Source organism: Armigeres subalbatus, chromosome 3 (assembly GCF_024139115.2).
Source record: "Armigeres subalbatus isolate Guangzhou_Male chromosome 3, GZ_Asu_2, whole genome shotgun sequence".
NCBI lineage: Eukaryota > Metazoa > Arthropoda > Insecta > Diptera > Culicidae > Armigeres > Armigeres subalbatus.
Window position 1 is genome coordinate 138,358,404 of NC_085141.1, and position 15,591 is coordinate 138,373,994.

The window sequence follows — 15,591 nt, forward strand, 5'->3', positions numbered from 1 at the left end:
GGAACACGGGTACCCTGTCGGCCATCCACGTGGTAAAAAAAATTAGATGCCCCTCCCCACGTCCCTCCTCACTGTATCAACGTGATTTTCTCACAGATGCTACATTTTATGGAGTTCTTAGATGTCACCGAGTTTCAGCTTTCAGCTATAAAAATTCATTGAAATATCACCACTTGAATTTGAAAAAGGAACACGGGTACCCCGTCGGCCGCATAAGGGTTAAATTCAACGAGGTGTAAAATTGCAATCGAAATTCAATTAAGTTTGCAAGAGCAATTTCAATTTATTTCGATTTAAAAAATCAGTAAGCTCGATTGATTGTTACGTTTATTAAAAACCAAAACATATTTTTATCTGTAAATGCTTCCGAGCTACCTGGAAGAAGGCTTCTGAGAAACGTAGAATGCTTCCAATCAAAAGATATTTTAGTTACAAGATAAAGATTGTAGCTGTTGTTGCTGTCCGGAACATCTTTTAGCGGCGAGGAAAGGGTGCTAAATGTCAATGAAGGAAAAATACATACGATTTGATAGTTTGGTACCCAACATGTTTCGGACAGCAGAACAAAGGGAGCCGAAGCGACAATCTTTATCTTGTAACTAATATATCTTTTTTCCAATCCCTTTGCAACGTGACAACCGAGCTATTAAAAAAAAGTCTTCATACCTTTCAAACGGAGGATTCCGAACCTTTAGACTCTAGATTTTATTACTTCACCCAGGTTTTTTTTTACACGGTTTGGTTTTAGTCGTTTAAGACCTTCAGCCTCAATGAAACAATGAGTTAACCCCACGAAAAAATTCACAAAAAAATCAAAGAAAATTCAGGGGGTATTTATAAAGCTATGAAAGTTGAGGTTAACCGAGAAATTAATGAATTCCAACCGTGTAAAAAAACCTGGATGTATGTCTGAAACTCGATTATGCATATGTTCAACATGTGATAGATTTAGTTCGGAAAAGGTATTGGAGGGTAACCGCCCCTTCGGTGGGCTTTGACCCCACGACCCCAGTACGCTATCCGAGCAAGGTCTGAAAACATACAGACAGCATATAGAGAACATATTTTTAAATAGATATCAAATTGAAATCATAATTTGTTTTCAAATATGAATCATCATGACTGATTACATATTTTGATCTCAGTTTGCTGTTGATTTCTAAATTGTATAATCTGACATCAAACTGTGTACTTATTTTGTTATCGGAACCAATATCAAAATCGGTTTTCGATTTGCTCTAATCGATAGCAGGAATAGTTTTCGATTTGATGTCACAGTAAGATTTTTCTGCTGTAGATTTTGATCTTTTAACCGTTTAAACGACCAAAAGGATATCACCCTGAGTTATCAAAATTAGGCGATTTCACAAGAACAAAATTAGTTATCGATTTGCTCTCAAGCTTTGCTCGGGTAGACAGGTGCTTTTCCTACTAGATTTTAGTTCAGAAGCATATTCTGAACATATTATTCAACATTTTGTTTCAATCAGGTAGATTGCATTGAAGAGTTTTTTTTAATTTGTTAATTCGAAGTTTTGTCCTTTTAATATTTTGTTCGTTATGAAAAAACAAGGTAGGTGTACTATAAATCGCCACTGTATTATATTTCGCCACCTTGGTAAAACCATATTTTACCTAACTATATTGAACAACCATACAGCCCTAGTACACATGCATGGGTTAATTAAAAATGTTCTTATTATTAATCTTCGATTTCTGATGAAAAATGCAACTAAAAATAGTTGTCTCGATACCAGAGCATTTTTCGTCCGTTTGGAGAACAGGCCAAAATAAACAAATGCCGGAAAACTGATCAAACCTTCTAACTAAGGACTCATATTCCTAGACAATCATATGAACTATTCGTAGAATGCGATTACAAATGGTTTTAAATAAAAGAGTTCATGTTTCTCTAGTTATATAAAAGGTGGCGAAATATAGCACGGCAAAATGTCGCCGCAACGGCGACAACTAGTTGCCGCGATTCTATGCGATAGAATCGCCACGACTGTCGTGTCGCGTCTGTTTGGGGGAACCTTTTAACCACCATTACAACCATCGGTTGTCTTCTTATTTTTACGTGGATTCGTCTGATTTAAAACAGGTATTGTGATTTAAACCATCATTTTAAGAGGACATCAAAGGGATGGTGAAAACTAGATCACGGGGGTAACGAAAATTGAAAACGTGTGGCGTAAATTGAATCAAAATACTTGAAAATTAAACGGCATTTTAGCTTAGCTTAGCTTAGCTTAGACTGACTGTACATATCAATGGTTGCTACTCCGTGATTGATCAGAACTGGTGCAAATTGCACTACGATCCAAGTGAATAGTGGTTGGGATTTACCATCTATTCTCGAAGTGCACGTTTCAGCAGCTCTCAATTGATGATCAATAACGACGCCGGCCAAGTCCTTACAGTCAGTTGGGAAAGGAAGGGAATGTTAGTGTGTGGTTATTGTTGCTACTAGAGACCGAGAATAACTCTGCATCTCCACAATTACCAAGGGAAGGACATTGTGTTAGTGGGGTGGGGTAATCAGTAACGTAGATCGGGATTCACCATGGAAAGTGATGTGACCTATGCAACTTCTATTTTACTAATTAATACGAATATTTTTTATAAACAACAGTATTAGCATTTACTTCTCTGCTCATTTAAAAAAAAGTGTTCAATTGTTCATCCATCGCGAGGATAAACAATCAATTGCTCAAAGTGAGCGATTGTTTTTTGCTAATGTTATAATTATTTCTCGCTCCATTCGCTGTTCTTATTAAAACCGGGTCGATAATAGACCGATCGCAATGTTGCATCGATAAATCGATATCAAAATGATCTAGTTGGATTTGCTTCACATGATCGTTCTTGCAAAAAATCAAGATGGTCACAAAACAACAAATTTCCATGTTATCGAGAAACATTGCACAGCTTGACAAACCATGACACGAAAACTGAACCTACCTATGGGTAGTTTTGAAACCATATTCATCAATCTATTTGAGCACTCACCCAGACTAACTGAACAATTTGTAGTCAGTCATGTTACTGCTGGTCCATCGTTGGGTTTCCATTATAACACTCAAATAAGTATTAAAATCAATTTTATGCAACTCATATGAATACTATATTGGTTATTAAAGCGCTCATTTGGTTGGTATGGAAAAGTAGGCGTTTCTTTACTTAAACATGATCCAGGTATTATGATCCGAAATTTCAAAAAGTCTTTTTCCAAGCTGCAGTAAATCGTGAATAACTTTTAAACGGATAGAGATAGGAGGTTGCTATTTTTAGCAAAATATTCGTTATAAAATTCCCCATCTTTCTATGTATATCTAGTTTCGAAAGCATTATGATGGATACCCGTTTTGGATGCATTAATAAAAAATATTAAGAAAAATTCATCATTTTTGGGCATTTAAAGCATCGGTGAAAAATATATAGACCTAAAACATGCGGTATCAAAGCTTTACCATAAAGTATAGACCCTAAGTTAAATGTAAAAAATATAAAATGGATGGGTTTCATCGAATTTCTTTCCGATATACCGGTATTTTCGATGTTACCTATAAAAATGCACTTTTTCATAAAACGCGTCGGGGCCACCCCTAAACGTCATTTCCCAGAGTTGTCGTAGAACAATTTTTGTTTTGTTTTACCCTAAGCTTTCATTTGAAGGTTGAGCCCCCAAAATCCCAGACCTTGTCCAATTTTGGGACACCCTAATCCACATACACTACACTGCCGCTAATTGCAAGTCGAGCACATCTGTATATGGGCGTCCATATACAGATATGCTCGACTTGCGGTTAGCGGCAGTACATTACTAGGTACTCCACTCACAGCTCTATCAGTGTCATCCTGAGAAGGCGAATAGCTCGAGAATACACTTGAGAAGTGTTTGGCGAAAAGGCTGCATTTCTCCGTAGTATTCAGCGCAATGTCGTTATCGAGAAAAACACTTGATGGCAGTCCAGTTTCCTTCCTTTTAGAATTCACGAAAGACCAAAACTTCTTAGGGTGTCGTCGGAGATTTTATTGCGTGAGATGAACATAATGTTTGTAACGACGTTTATTATACCGCCGATAATAATTGCTGGCAATGTTGAAGTTCCGTTTAGTGAAGGCGCACCGTCGATAGGTATAAGCGCGAAGAGCTCTAACGCGCACTCTTTTCAGGTTGCGTAATAGAGCATTAGTCCACGGTGGTTTCCTCGGAGGCTTTCGCTTCGGTACAGTGGCTGAAACGCAGTTACGTAGCAGATAGCTGAAGCGGTATACAGCTGATTCGATGTCCAGGCGGTCTAAAACATTCCAGTCAATACGGGACAAGCATTGTCCCAAGCAAGCTGTTGAAAATCGGTTTTGCAAAAATTTAGTCGGTCGTCACTCACAGGTCCATCGAAACGTAGGTTAAATCCCTTGTCAATTGATATATCCAACGCAGGGTGATAGTTGTCAAGTGGCACAACGTGAGAAGCGGCATAAACTCTTCACGACGACAAAACGTCTTGATTGTTCAAAAACGTCTTGAAAGGTCTCCCCAGTGATGATAAATCACTGGATGAGATTAAAATTGAAATTTCTCAATTACTTGGATTTTCGCCAGTCCAAGAGACGATTCCAATAAATTTAAGTGCGCAAATTGTGGGGGCAATCATAAATCCAATTTCTGGGAATGCCTTCACGCAAAAAAGTTGAATTCCTGTGCAAAATTTATGACGGGAAATTCAAATCGGTTCCAAGATTCGACGGGTAGAAATTTTACAAACGCTCAAAATTCGAAACCAGTTACCGGTCGAGCAATTCTCGCTTAACTTTTCAAAAGGACCTAAGTAACACTTTTTTCATGAGTTAATTTGAATACAACAATCAATATCTTTCATGATGTTCTGTTGATTGCGCTATTCAAAATAATACATGAAAAAATGTTACTCAGGTCCTTTTGAAAAGTTCAGCGAGAATTCATACCCACCACAATTCACGAACAAATAGGGTAAGGGTAAGGAAGATGAATTTTTCAACTTCCTAACAGTTCATAATGTGCATATTGCCATTATAACTGAAACATATTTAAAACCAGGACTCTCGATTAAAAGAGATCCAAATTATTTTATCTACAGAAATGATCGTCTTGACAGCGCCTGTGGTGGGGTCGCCATTGTCATTAATAGAAGTATCAAACATAAATTATTTTCTTCGTTCGAAACCAAAGTTTTTGAAACCTTGGGAGTTTCTGTTGAAACAAATTTTGGACAACTTTTCTTCATTGCAGCCTATGTGCCTTTTCAATGCAATGGGCAGCATGGAAGAATGCTCAAAGCAATTCCAACGGCAAAATTTTATTTCAAGATTGTTCTGCGGGATATTATACTATTCAATATCCCAATGGCCCAACTTGTTTTTCATCCACTCGAAATCCTAGGGAGTAAGTGGACTGAAACTGATCGAAACGTTGGAAAATTTTGTTCCGGGTACAGATTTTGGAGAGAGCGGAAAACTTCTTTGAGTTTGACAAGATCCAGGATGATACGTTCAAACTAAAGCTGATCGTGAGAAGTTGAAATCATATTTCAGTCCCAAGAAAAACCGAATAGCTCAATCGGTTGAGTTTTTCAAACGAAACCAGAAGGACTTCGAAAAAGTGGCGGTAGAGCTACAAGCACTTTTCCAAACATTGTCTTGAAAATTAAACGGCATATTTATAAAAATTTGCAATAATTTATCGTCATAATTAAATCAGATTTGCTAGAGAAGGATTAGATAATTCCGAAACCTCCACAATAATTAGAATATTTTTCATTTTGCGGCAATTCTAGAGATAAACGTACATTTAGGGTGGTGAAATATAGTACCCTTCTACCCGTACCTACATGAAATTATAACAGAAAATGTTATCACTTCGGGGACATACAACAACCAGAATTAATAAGTAATAAAAATAAAAGTAAATAAAAAGTAAAGCGTTGAATAGACTCTGAAAGATCAAATACTCTACTCTCAAGAGTTAATAGTGTGGTTTTTGTTTAAACTTCCTGGAACAAACTGAAAATATTTTGCAAACATCGTCAACTTATGCTTTATTTTCTCATCTCTTCCACCAGGTATTCCGCATGCTAGCCCCCCAACTAGACCCATTATCAAGGCGTAGTTTTCGCCCTAATCTCCAAGAATGGATATCGTTAGAGTCTCCAATAATGTTAATGATACCGCTGGTATCAGCCAACAGCAACAACCGCAGAATTATGTGCAACATTCTAAAACCAAGGACAATAACAGCAATAGCCCCAGAAATGGTTTGATTCAACAGTCAACGAACAGTCAGAGCAATCAGTTCTCCTCTACATCGACACCGAAGCAATCGCCCAGCAACGGCTATGTCCAGCTGGCTGCGGTCGGGTCCTCGTCCGGAGGATCATATGGCGGGTCTGACACCCTGCACCAGACGTCCAGCGACTCCGGCAACAGTTCCTGTGTTAGTGGTAGTGCCGCTACTGATGATCCAGAGACAAAGAATACAAGCTTTGCTAGTGATGAAACCAAGGAAGCTAAACTCGCGGGTGGTGAAGACGAAGATGAGTGCAATGGTGGTGGAGATGAAAAGCAATCGCTTTTGAAAGGAAATATTTATGTGAACAAGTTCTATGACGATGGCCAGGATCGGGAAGACGAAGGCGTTGAGTGCGATCGTTTGAAGAAGTTGGCAGCTCGTGGCAGCTCAACTGACACGGACGACAATGTGGAAGATGTGAGACCATTACTGAAAGTGAACGTGGAAAGTGAAAAACGCAAACCGAAAAGTATTGTGAAGAGTCCCTCGAATTTAAGTGTTGGTAAGGAATTGAATGCAAGCAATTTGCAGAAGCAAAGGCTTAATTTACAATTCCAACTACCGGTCGAAAGTGTGATTGACGATCGACCGCCAGTGGTCCATCATGTGCAGTTTAGTAAGCAAGAAAACGGTTACTGTTGCCGCAGCGTCGGTGTCGAGCAGGATCTTGGCGATGGAAGTAGCAACATCAATAATAATATCTGCGGTAAACAGCAGGTTTGTTCCAGTCCCGTGGGCAGCATTTTGTCCCAGGAGTCTGGTTCTGGCTCCAGCACGTCTTCCTCGTCTAACGAAAACAGTTCGCTGGGTGGATATGCTGAAGCTCGGCCACCGGATGGGGGCTGGGGCTGGGTAGTGTGCTTTGCTTCGTTTATGGTAAATTTGATTGCCGATGGTGTCACGTTCAGCTTTGGCGTATTGTACGTGGAGCTGTTGGATTACTTCGGCGAGGGCAAAGGTGAGTACGTTGTTACAGCACATAATTGTTAGAATATAAATGCCTTAAGTGTAGTTTAATTAACATCGAACCTGTTGTATGGATTGGCCAGTTGAATTACACTCTAATCCAGGAGAGCGAGAGCGTTGGGAAGACTGTTGTGACTTCAGGGCTTCGAGTACACTGGCAGTGGTCCTTTTCCGTCTATAGCGTTCCACGTACTGCCGAGTCCATTATTGCAGCGTGATCACCGCGCTGCGCTCTTATCATCCAGAATTTCTCTATCCAATCGTTCCGTCGACTTCGTCCTTCATACCCGGGCTCCACCCCACTACCTCGAATGCCATTACCCCGAATAGGACAGTACCCCGAAAACCATTAGCTCAATAGAGACACTACAGAGGAAATAATGCCTTCTTTAAATGAACGCATTTTTTTCGGTGTAAGGCACACAGAGGAAATAATGCCTTCTTTGGATGCGTTTTCCTGGAAAAAAGGCACACAGACGATATGGAGATTATACCTTCTTTAAAAGGACGCGTTTGCACAGTAGAAGGCACCAGTACTGGTAGTTTTCGTGATCGTCATGTGAAAGCGAAAACAGTTGCATTTTCATTTTCAAGAGACTAAATGAAAATGCACTACACTACAAGCAGTCATGATGGGAATGTTGCTTTATTTTGAAATCTAAATTTCTAAATAGTTTTGATAGATCTATGCAAATAACGACGACTAGTCGATAAAATGATTATAATGTTCCAGTTTTTCGAGTTAGAAGAAACATTATTGAAGAAGAAACAGCTTGTTTACAATAGTTTGATGCGTTTTCATGAAATAAAAATCCGTAAAAATTCAGCGGAATTCCTTTCATTGTTTTTTGTTTTCTTTGAAAGCAAAGGAGAATAGAATGTAAATATCGCGTGACCTCTCTCAATGAAAATGAAAATCTCAGTACTGTGAGGCACACAGAGGAAATATTCTGTCGCCAGCACTAAATTGTATTCCGACTTCCGACGTTTTACTTCCAAACTTACTTCCGACATCATTAACGTCAGAACAAAATTTGAGTTTGCCACCAACACATTGCCGAAAGAGCGCTCGGAAGTATGGAAATCGACTTCCGAACTTCAATTTGGTACCAGCGACGTTATCGGCGACAAAACAAGCTCGATTTTGTGACAGATAACACCGTGCAGTGCTGCATATTTATTTTATTTTTCCGTGTGAATCTTGTCGGAAGTGGGCCAGTTCATCAGCGTCATACACACAGTTTTGGTCTCAATGCACAATAATGCCTTTTTATAAGCAACGGGTGTGATATAAAGCGAATAGAGACCATGCCTTTTTCAAGTCAACGTGACTTCCCGAAGACAGGCCTTGGACAGGCTTTGTTTGATGCCAGGGAATTAGCCACCGTAAGTAACTCTTCGTTCGTCAATAGAGCCACCATTTCGGCCGCACCCAATACGCTGTGCGCTGCATGAGGTCCGGGACGTGTGGAACGGGACGGGAAGAGTACCTCGGTAATCCTCGCCAACCTATCCGGGAACCGGTCGGGGCGTGAAGAGCCCACTCTGATCACCCATCACAATCCTGTAGGCGTAACACCGACGGGTTCGCGTTGGCTTGCTCGCATAGATAGTCAAAACTTGGGTGCGAATAGAATCGATTTGGTTGTCAAACTGAAGCCAAACTTTTCTATTGTGCCGGAGCCAAACATTGAAGATTGTGGTTATGTTTGTTTCAGATTCTTTATCGAGAAGTATTGGTATAATTTGAAAAACAAAAAATTAAAATTAACTTAGTTTGAGTTTTCTATTCTTTGTAACAAATATTTTCACATAATATTTCGAGTGGGAAATTAGTAGGAATGCAATTAAAAACCACTCGTTACTAAATGTCACGAGTTTCATCAGCTGATTGGAGCAGGAATATATATAAACCATCATAAAGTCATGTAGAGTCTAGCGCATTTGTGCACCCTCACACGGTTAGAAAAAAGTACCTAATTTTAGGTACTTTTTTTCTCTTGCATCTCCCTCCCTCTTCCCTTTGTTGTCATAAAATGAAGAGCAAAACCACTCAACAAGGGCATTAAAGTGTGGGAACCCAACGTTGAGTAATCTCATGTTTACAAAAGTTGAGTGAAATTTACCTAACTTTTGGTTACTTTATATTTAAAATTAAGTATATTTTACTTAATATTAAGTGAATTTTACTTAGTTTCAAGAAAAAAATACTTAATTTTGGGTTCCCACACTGAACTCCCGATTTGAGTGAAAAGTACCTAATATTAGGTACTTTTTTCTAACCGTGCACGCAGCATGGAAAAAGAAATTCGAAGAGCGGGAAATGTTTGACAGCCAAGTAACTGCAAAACTAATTTTGCTTATAGGATTGATTTCAAAATATCCCTCTACTCGCTTGAGAGTAAAAAAGCGGCTCTATCCGCAGCACCCAGGTCAAAACACGCTCTCTTGTTGCTCTTAATGGCCTTGTTGAGGGCCAGTTTCGCAGTACGGAACACTTCACGGCGGTACGCTCTTGCCTCTACGATTCGGGTACGTTACATTCTTCCCTGATCGAAGATTTGCAATATCGGCACTCCACCAATAATACCGGGTGTCTGCCATACAAATGCCGGACAAAACCTAATATGTTGCTCGAATCTTTCACCAAAGAATAATTTTGGGATGTTAAATTCTTTTTAAGATTAGAATTGTTATCCAACATATATACTATGCTACTGAAGTACTGAGACATTAACAGCGTTCTCCGCCACCCGGTTGCCGTTATCGATAGAGACGTTTTACGGGTCGGACAGAAGGGGACATCGGTCCTCGACTCGGAGACCGACTGCCACAGCAGCTGCTGGGCAAATTTCTTCGTGTTTGCCTCTCCGATGAGACACGAAGGTCCAGTCATAACGTGGTTACAGGTTTGCTTTTAGCTGGCGCAGATGAGGCACTTTGGTGCCTTATAGCATTCCTGCGCATTGTGCCCTTCCTCACCACAACGACGACACATATTGCTACGGTGTGGGTCCGTCTGTACACTCGTAGGACTTGTGCCTTGACTGTAAGCACCGAAAGCACCTGTCCACTGAAGGCGGCTGGAGTTTGTTTACTGGACATATTGATCTGTTCTTCAACTTCCCTGGCTCTATTATCTTTTTGGCTTCCGCGACCGGTAATCTAAGGTAGGCTTCCTGCGTATCAAAGAAACCACCTCTTAGGCGTACAGAGGTCTTTTCGACCTCTATACCGCACTGCTTTCTGATGGCAGAGACGCCGTCGTCCGCATTCGTGACCTCGTCCAGTAGCTTCTTCCGCCCTCAAAGACTTCAGTTCGTCGCCGTCACCCAATATCTCTTAGGCCAGCTTCATATAATCCGTCCCGCTAGCTTGCGCTCTGCGTTTCAAAACTAAGATCATTTCACCAGTCTTGGTGCGTCTGATGCTTAGCACGTCCTGACCCACCGCTGAAAGCTTTTTGGCCGCTCGCATCGATTTAAGGTTTTCTGCGTACTTATCCTTGTCAGTTCTCACCAACAATGCCTCACCTCACCTGTCCTCTTGTGTCCTCTTTGTGGGTTGAGATGTGCTCGACTTCCGCTTTGCCCTATTGGCTAACTGCCAGGGATTTTCGGTCCAATTACCAATGGCACCGACCGGCTGGTACCCTCTTGCGGTCCGGCGACGCCCTTCGATCTCCGCTGCACCCCGATCTGCTCCGTCCAGACGTCAGGCTTTTTCTCATTGGCCGTCAGGGCGAAATCAATCGCCTCTTGGGCCATAGTCGCTCCTCCAAGGAAGGAGAAGGCATCGGTTTGAGCACCTTTGTCGGTCTTCTCTCTTCCCACCACCCGCCTGATAAACACATCCTGTTTTTGTCTAGCGACGCAAACAGCCTGGCGGAGCATCCGAAGGCTCTGTTTCTGTTCCTTACTGATGTTCTGCCTTGCGCACGCGAACTCAATGATCGAGTTGCTCGGCGACCACCCGCATCACGGGTAGTGTTCTGCCGAGCGTGCTGATAGGGCTGTATCCCATCACTTCTGGGGAGACTCTGGCTGGTGCTGCTAGTTGCAGCCTCCGTCACTTCGCTTTTCGCCTACCTGGGAGGAGACCTCGCCAAAACAAAGGGGCAAAGGGGATTACCACCTCCATAGCTAATGCATCGTCAAAAGAAGAAATAATTTTTGAATCACTAATTATTGTTGGATCGCCCTTGTGGCTGCTGTCGAATCCTACTGGTGTAATCGCCTTTAATGATCTCATGGTTATCTTTGCATACCTTACGGCATGCAGGGAGGTCATGCAAGAGTTGACACTTACGTGTTCAGAGCTAGATTAGTGCAAGTCAGGAAAGGGCATCTGAGCCTACTTCTATCCAGTAGCCAAAGTTTGGTGGCATGATTGAACAGCATGCTACAAGGCTTGCCCTGGTTTTAGATGACGGAAGACAACATAGCCATTAGCTCACTCGCCGTTTCGAGTAAGTGTCACCCGACTCGACTCAGAGAGTAGAATATTAGACTGCCAGCCCTCACTTTCAAAATATTACAATATCCAAGAAAAGGTCTGTTAACACGCGGCCAGAATTCCATAATCAGAATCTGACTGGTATTGATCCTGATGTGCCAATTGGCACTCCCTGGGCTCTTATGCGCTTTGAGCGGCACACGGTAGCTTTGATAAGGCCTCCTTGCGGATACATGCAGATTTTTGTAGAGGTTTAACAAAGCCCACGGCCATTCCCCACCACGTCCTCGGCAGGCTGCCAGCTTTGCGAAAGTATGGAAAAAGACGAATAACTACCCCGGAATAAAAGATAACATGAACATATCTGCGGCAAAAGCGGCAAATCATGCCCTGTTTTTAGTTTCTACTTATATTTGAGACATCAAAAATAAAAAAGAAACACCAGTCTAGCGTACTGTAGGGTCATGGGTTTGAGTCCAATACATTTCCAAAATCAATATCTTCCACATAATGTACATATTCACATATGAGTTTTCACAACATTGTACATTAATGTCCAAGTCGGGTGTTTTAATCCCCGGAAATAGGCAATTAACTTTGATTGAACTGAAAAATAAATTGCAGGAAAGTGCTCACCAATTTCGGCCCATGTGATGTTTACCATAACTAATCTTGAGATTCAACAGTTTGCTATAGTGTGGTTCAAACTGGCATAGACCACACAAAATCGTTCAAATGTTTCATACAAAGACGGACAATTTTAGTTTCTTATATCTTTTAGAATCTATTTCAATTCTTTTTCCTCTATCCTACATAATTTAGGGCATAAATTATTATATTTTTCGACGATACAGACCATCCGTATTTCTACATAAGAAAAAAAAACCTTCTTATAGCAATTTGCCGATTATTCATCATTATTCATCATCTTTTACGTTTCCTCCATTTCAGGTAAAACTGCTTGGGTTGGTTCGCTATTTATGGCCATGCCACTTCTTTCTGGACCGGTGGCATCATTTCTTACGGATCGGTATGGCTGTCGGAACGTGACCATCGTGGGCTCTATACTGGCATCCGCTGGTTTCGCCATATCCGCCTACGCCGAAACTATCGAAATGCTGTATCTGACATTTGGTGTGTTGGCTGGCTTTGGGCTCAGTTTGTGCTACGTGGCAGCTGTGGTGATAGTGGCGTATTACTTTGACAAGAAGCGATCTTTCGCGACCGGACTGTCGGTTTGTGGCAGTGGTATTGGAACGTGTATTTTTGCTAAGCTGACGCAAATTCTTCTGGATGAGTACGGGTGGCGTGGAACGACGCTTATTTTGGCAGGTATTTTCCTCAACATGAGTCTTTGTGGCCTTCTGATGCGTGACCTCGAGTGGACGACGCACAAATCGAAACTCAAGCGGAAACAGAAGGAAGCCGATTCGTACTCGGTGAGCAACAGTACGAATACTGCAGGAACGACAAGCAATCTGAACGCCGTCGATCCTGCTGCTGGTGGTGGTTTAGTCGGCGGAGCAAACGACAATGCATTGCCGGGAGCTAAAGGAGATCAGATGATCGATCCGAACGATCCGCGCCTGTTCAGCTCGCTGATAACTCTTCCAACCTTCATCAAGAATGGCGAAAAAGTGCCCTACGAAGTATTAGAATTACTCTACAAGCATAAAAATGTGCACGAGCATGTTTTGCAAAATTATCCTAATCTGCTACATTCTCGTAGCTTCAGTGAACCTTTAGGACCTAAGAGCAATGAAATGTCCCCTGAGAAGGCTAGCAACCCCGACCAAGTAGTATCTCCTAGTTCCAAGGAACACCGCCAGCTTGATATTCCGCAAGGTGGGGACGCCGCGCATAATCATCATCCGTTCCTGCGTCGAACACACAGTCACAGGCCAACAGGCCTGCGAACGCCCACCACCGCCTATCTAAAGGATCTCAGAATGCATCGGCATTCCCTCACCTACCGTGGCGCAATGCTGAATATCCAGCGCTATCGACTACGGGCTTCATCCTGTCCCGACATTTACCGGAACTCGATGACGACGATCGCCAAGGAAAAGACTGCCTGGTATCAGGGAATAGATGAGTTCAAAACACTGCTGGTCAGTATTTTGGATTTGTCATATTTCCGCGATATCCGTTTTCTGCTGTTTGCGATCTCGAATTTTTTGCTGTACACCTGGTACGACGTGCCGTACGTGTACCTGACGGACAATGCCACAGAGATGGGTTTCACGCCGTCACAGTCGTCGATGCTGATTTCCATAATCGGTATTGTTAACATGGTGGGAGAGGTAAGTTTGCGCGGCCGGAGGTGCATGACTGGAAAGGAAATTCGTACAAACATTTATAGTTGATTGTCGTGAGATCTCGTGTAGCTTTTACGTGAGAGATTATGTAACTTAGAGTAAAAATGCGCGAGACCTTGGAAGTTTGTGCTAGTTTTTTGTCTGGTGTTTTGAATGTATTATTCTATCGTTTCAAAGGATGGAGTTTATAAGGTTTGGTAAAATTAGACTAGAGTTGCTTGAGGTAGAAGTACAGAGACATATGCACTGCGTTCTGAACACATCAACGATAACATATTGATCGATATCATGATTTGAAATGTACTAACGGCATCTGTTGGTTATCACTTTTTGTACAAACTTGTTGATTCATTGTCATCCCATATAATTTGTCTTAGTCACGTTGAATCTGAGACACTCAGATAATGGACAATGTAGGATATGTAAAAGTTAGATAGCTTATTATCGACTTCTTTTCAAGTCTTTTTGAAATTCAATTTTCATTTTAAGCATTTCAATATTTCTTTATTATTTACTCTTCATTATTTCTTTAATTATTTATTTTACTTAGCAAGTCTCATTTCTTGTCATAAGACGAGTTAATACAATCCCATTGAATTCCACCACTTAATTGTATCTTGACAGATACGTATTTCGACCTCAACAGTAAGGCCGTCTTCAGTGTCTCGTACTTGACTCGACTTACGACTTACGTACGAGACACTGAAGACGGCCTTACTGTTTAGGTCGAAATACGTATCTGTCAAGATACAATTAAGTGGTGGAATTCAATGGGATTGTATTAACTCGTCTTATGACAAGTGAAGACATTCCACTAAAAAGCTCAAAATAATTTTCTTATCAAGTCTCATTTGTTAATTTTGGGACTTTCAAAACATACTTCAATTGATTTAAAGTTATGCTTACCCGAATGCATACAATTCCCCATTAATGATTTCACTTGGTTCCAACAGCTCATAATTGATACTATCGACCTGGCGCCACCAAATACACAGCGTAACCTTCGTATAAATTGAGTCTTGTTCCTTTCTATGCTACTGCATAATTTCGAAAAATACGTATTTCATATCAAGATTGAAAGATAAGAAGTTGCAAGCAAGTTCCGGTTTATTTTCGTTTGTACTCAAATGTACATCAAATGCGAATTCTTCCATTAAAATCTGTTTCTCACAATTTTTTCCGCCATTCGAATTTTAGCTTTCTATTATTTCAGCTTTATGCAAGGTTTGTAGCTTTCTATTATTCCAGCTTTATGCAAGGTTTTTACTTTTTTAGCTTTTTGTTTTCAGCCTTGTGAGTGTTTAGTCTGATGTGATTCAGCCTTATGTGGAAGTCCCCATCTGTATGTATAAAAATTAAATGGTCTGTGTTCGTATTCGCATAATTCGAAAACGGCTGGATCAATTGTCTTCATTCCTTAAGCATATTTGTTTTATATGATGCTTTCTCATGCAAAAATCACGAGTAAATTTGAGTAAACCGTTGAAAAATAAAATTAAGATTCTTATGGAATTTTTGCAT

General features: G+C 41.0%; 1 protein-coding gene across 6 annotated transcripts in view; it reads left to right on the forward strand.

The window, feature by feature from the left end:
- The window catches only part of LOC134220983 (uncharacterized), a 284,593-nt gene that overhangs the window by 264,958 nt on the left and 4,044 nt on the right, over positions 1-15,591 (forward strand). For all 6 annotated transcript variants that reach the window (XM_062700152.1, XM_062700156.1, XM_062700154.1 and 3 more), the window contains 2 exons: positions 6,105-7,289; positions 12,704-14,055. In XM_062700152.1, the coding sequence (XP_062556136.1) occupies positions 6,173-7,289; positions 12,704-14,055 (2,469 nt within the window). In that variant the 5' untranslated portion in view covers positions 6,105-6,172. The remainder of the gene's footprint in view (positions 1-6,104; positions 7,290-12,703; positions 14,056-15,591) is intronic.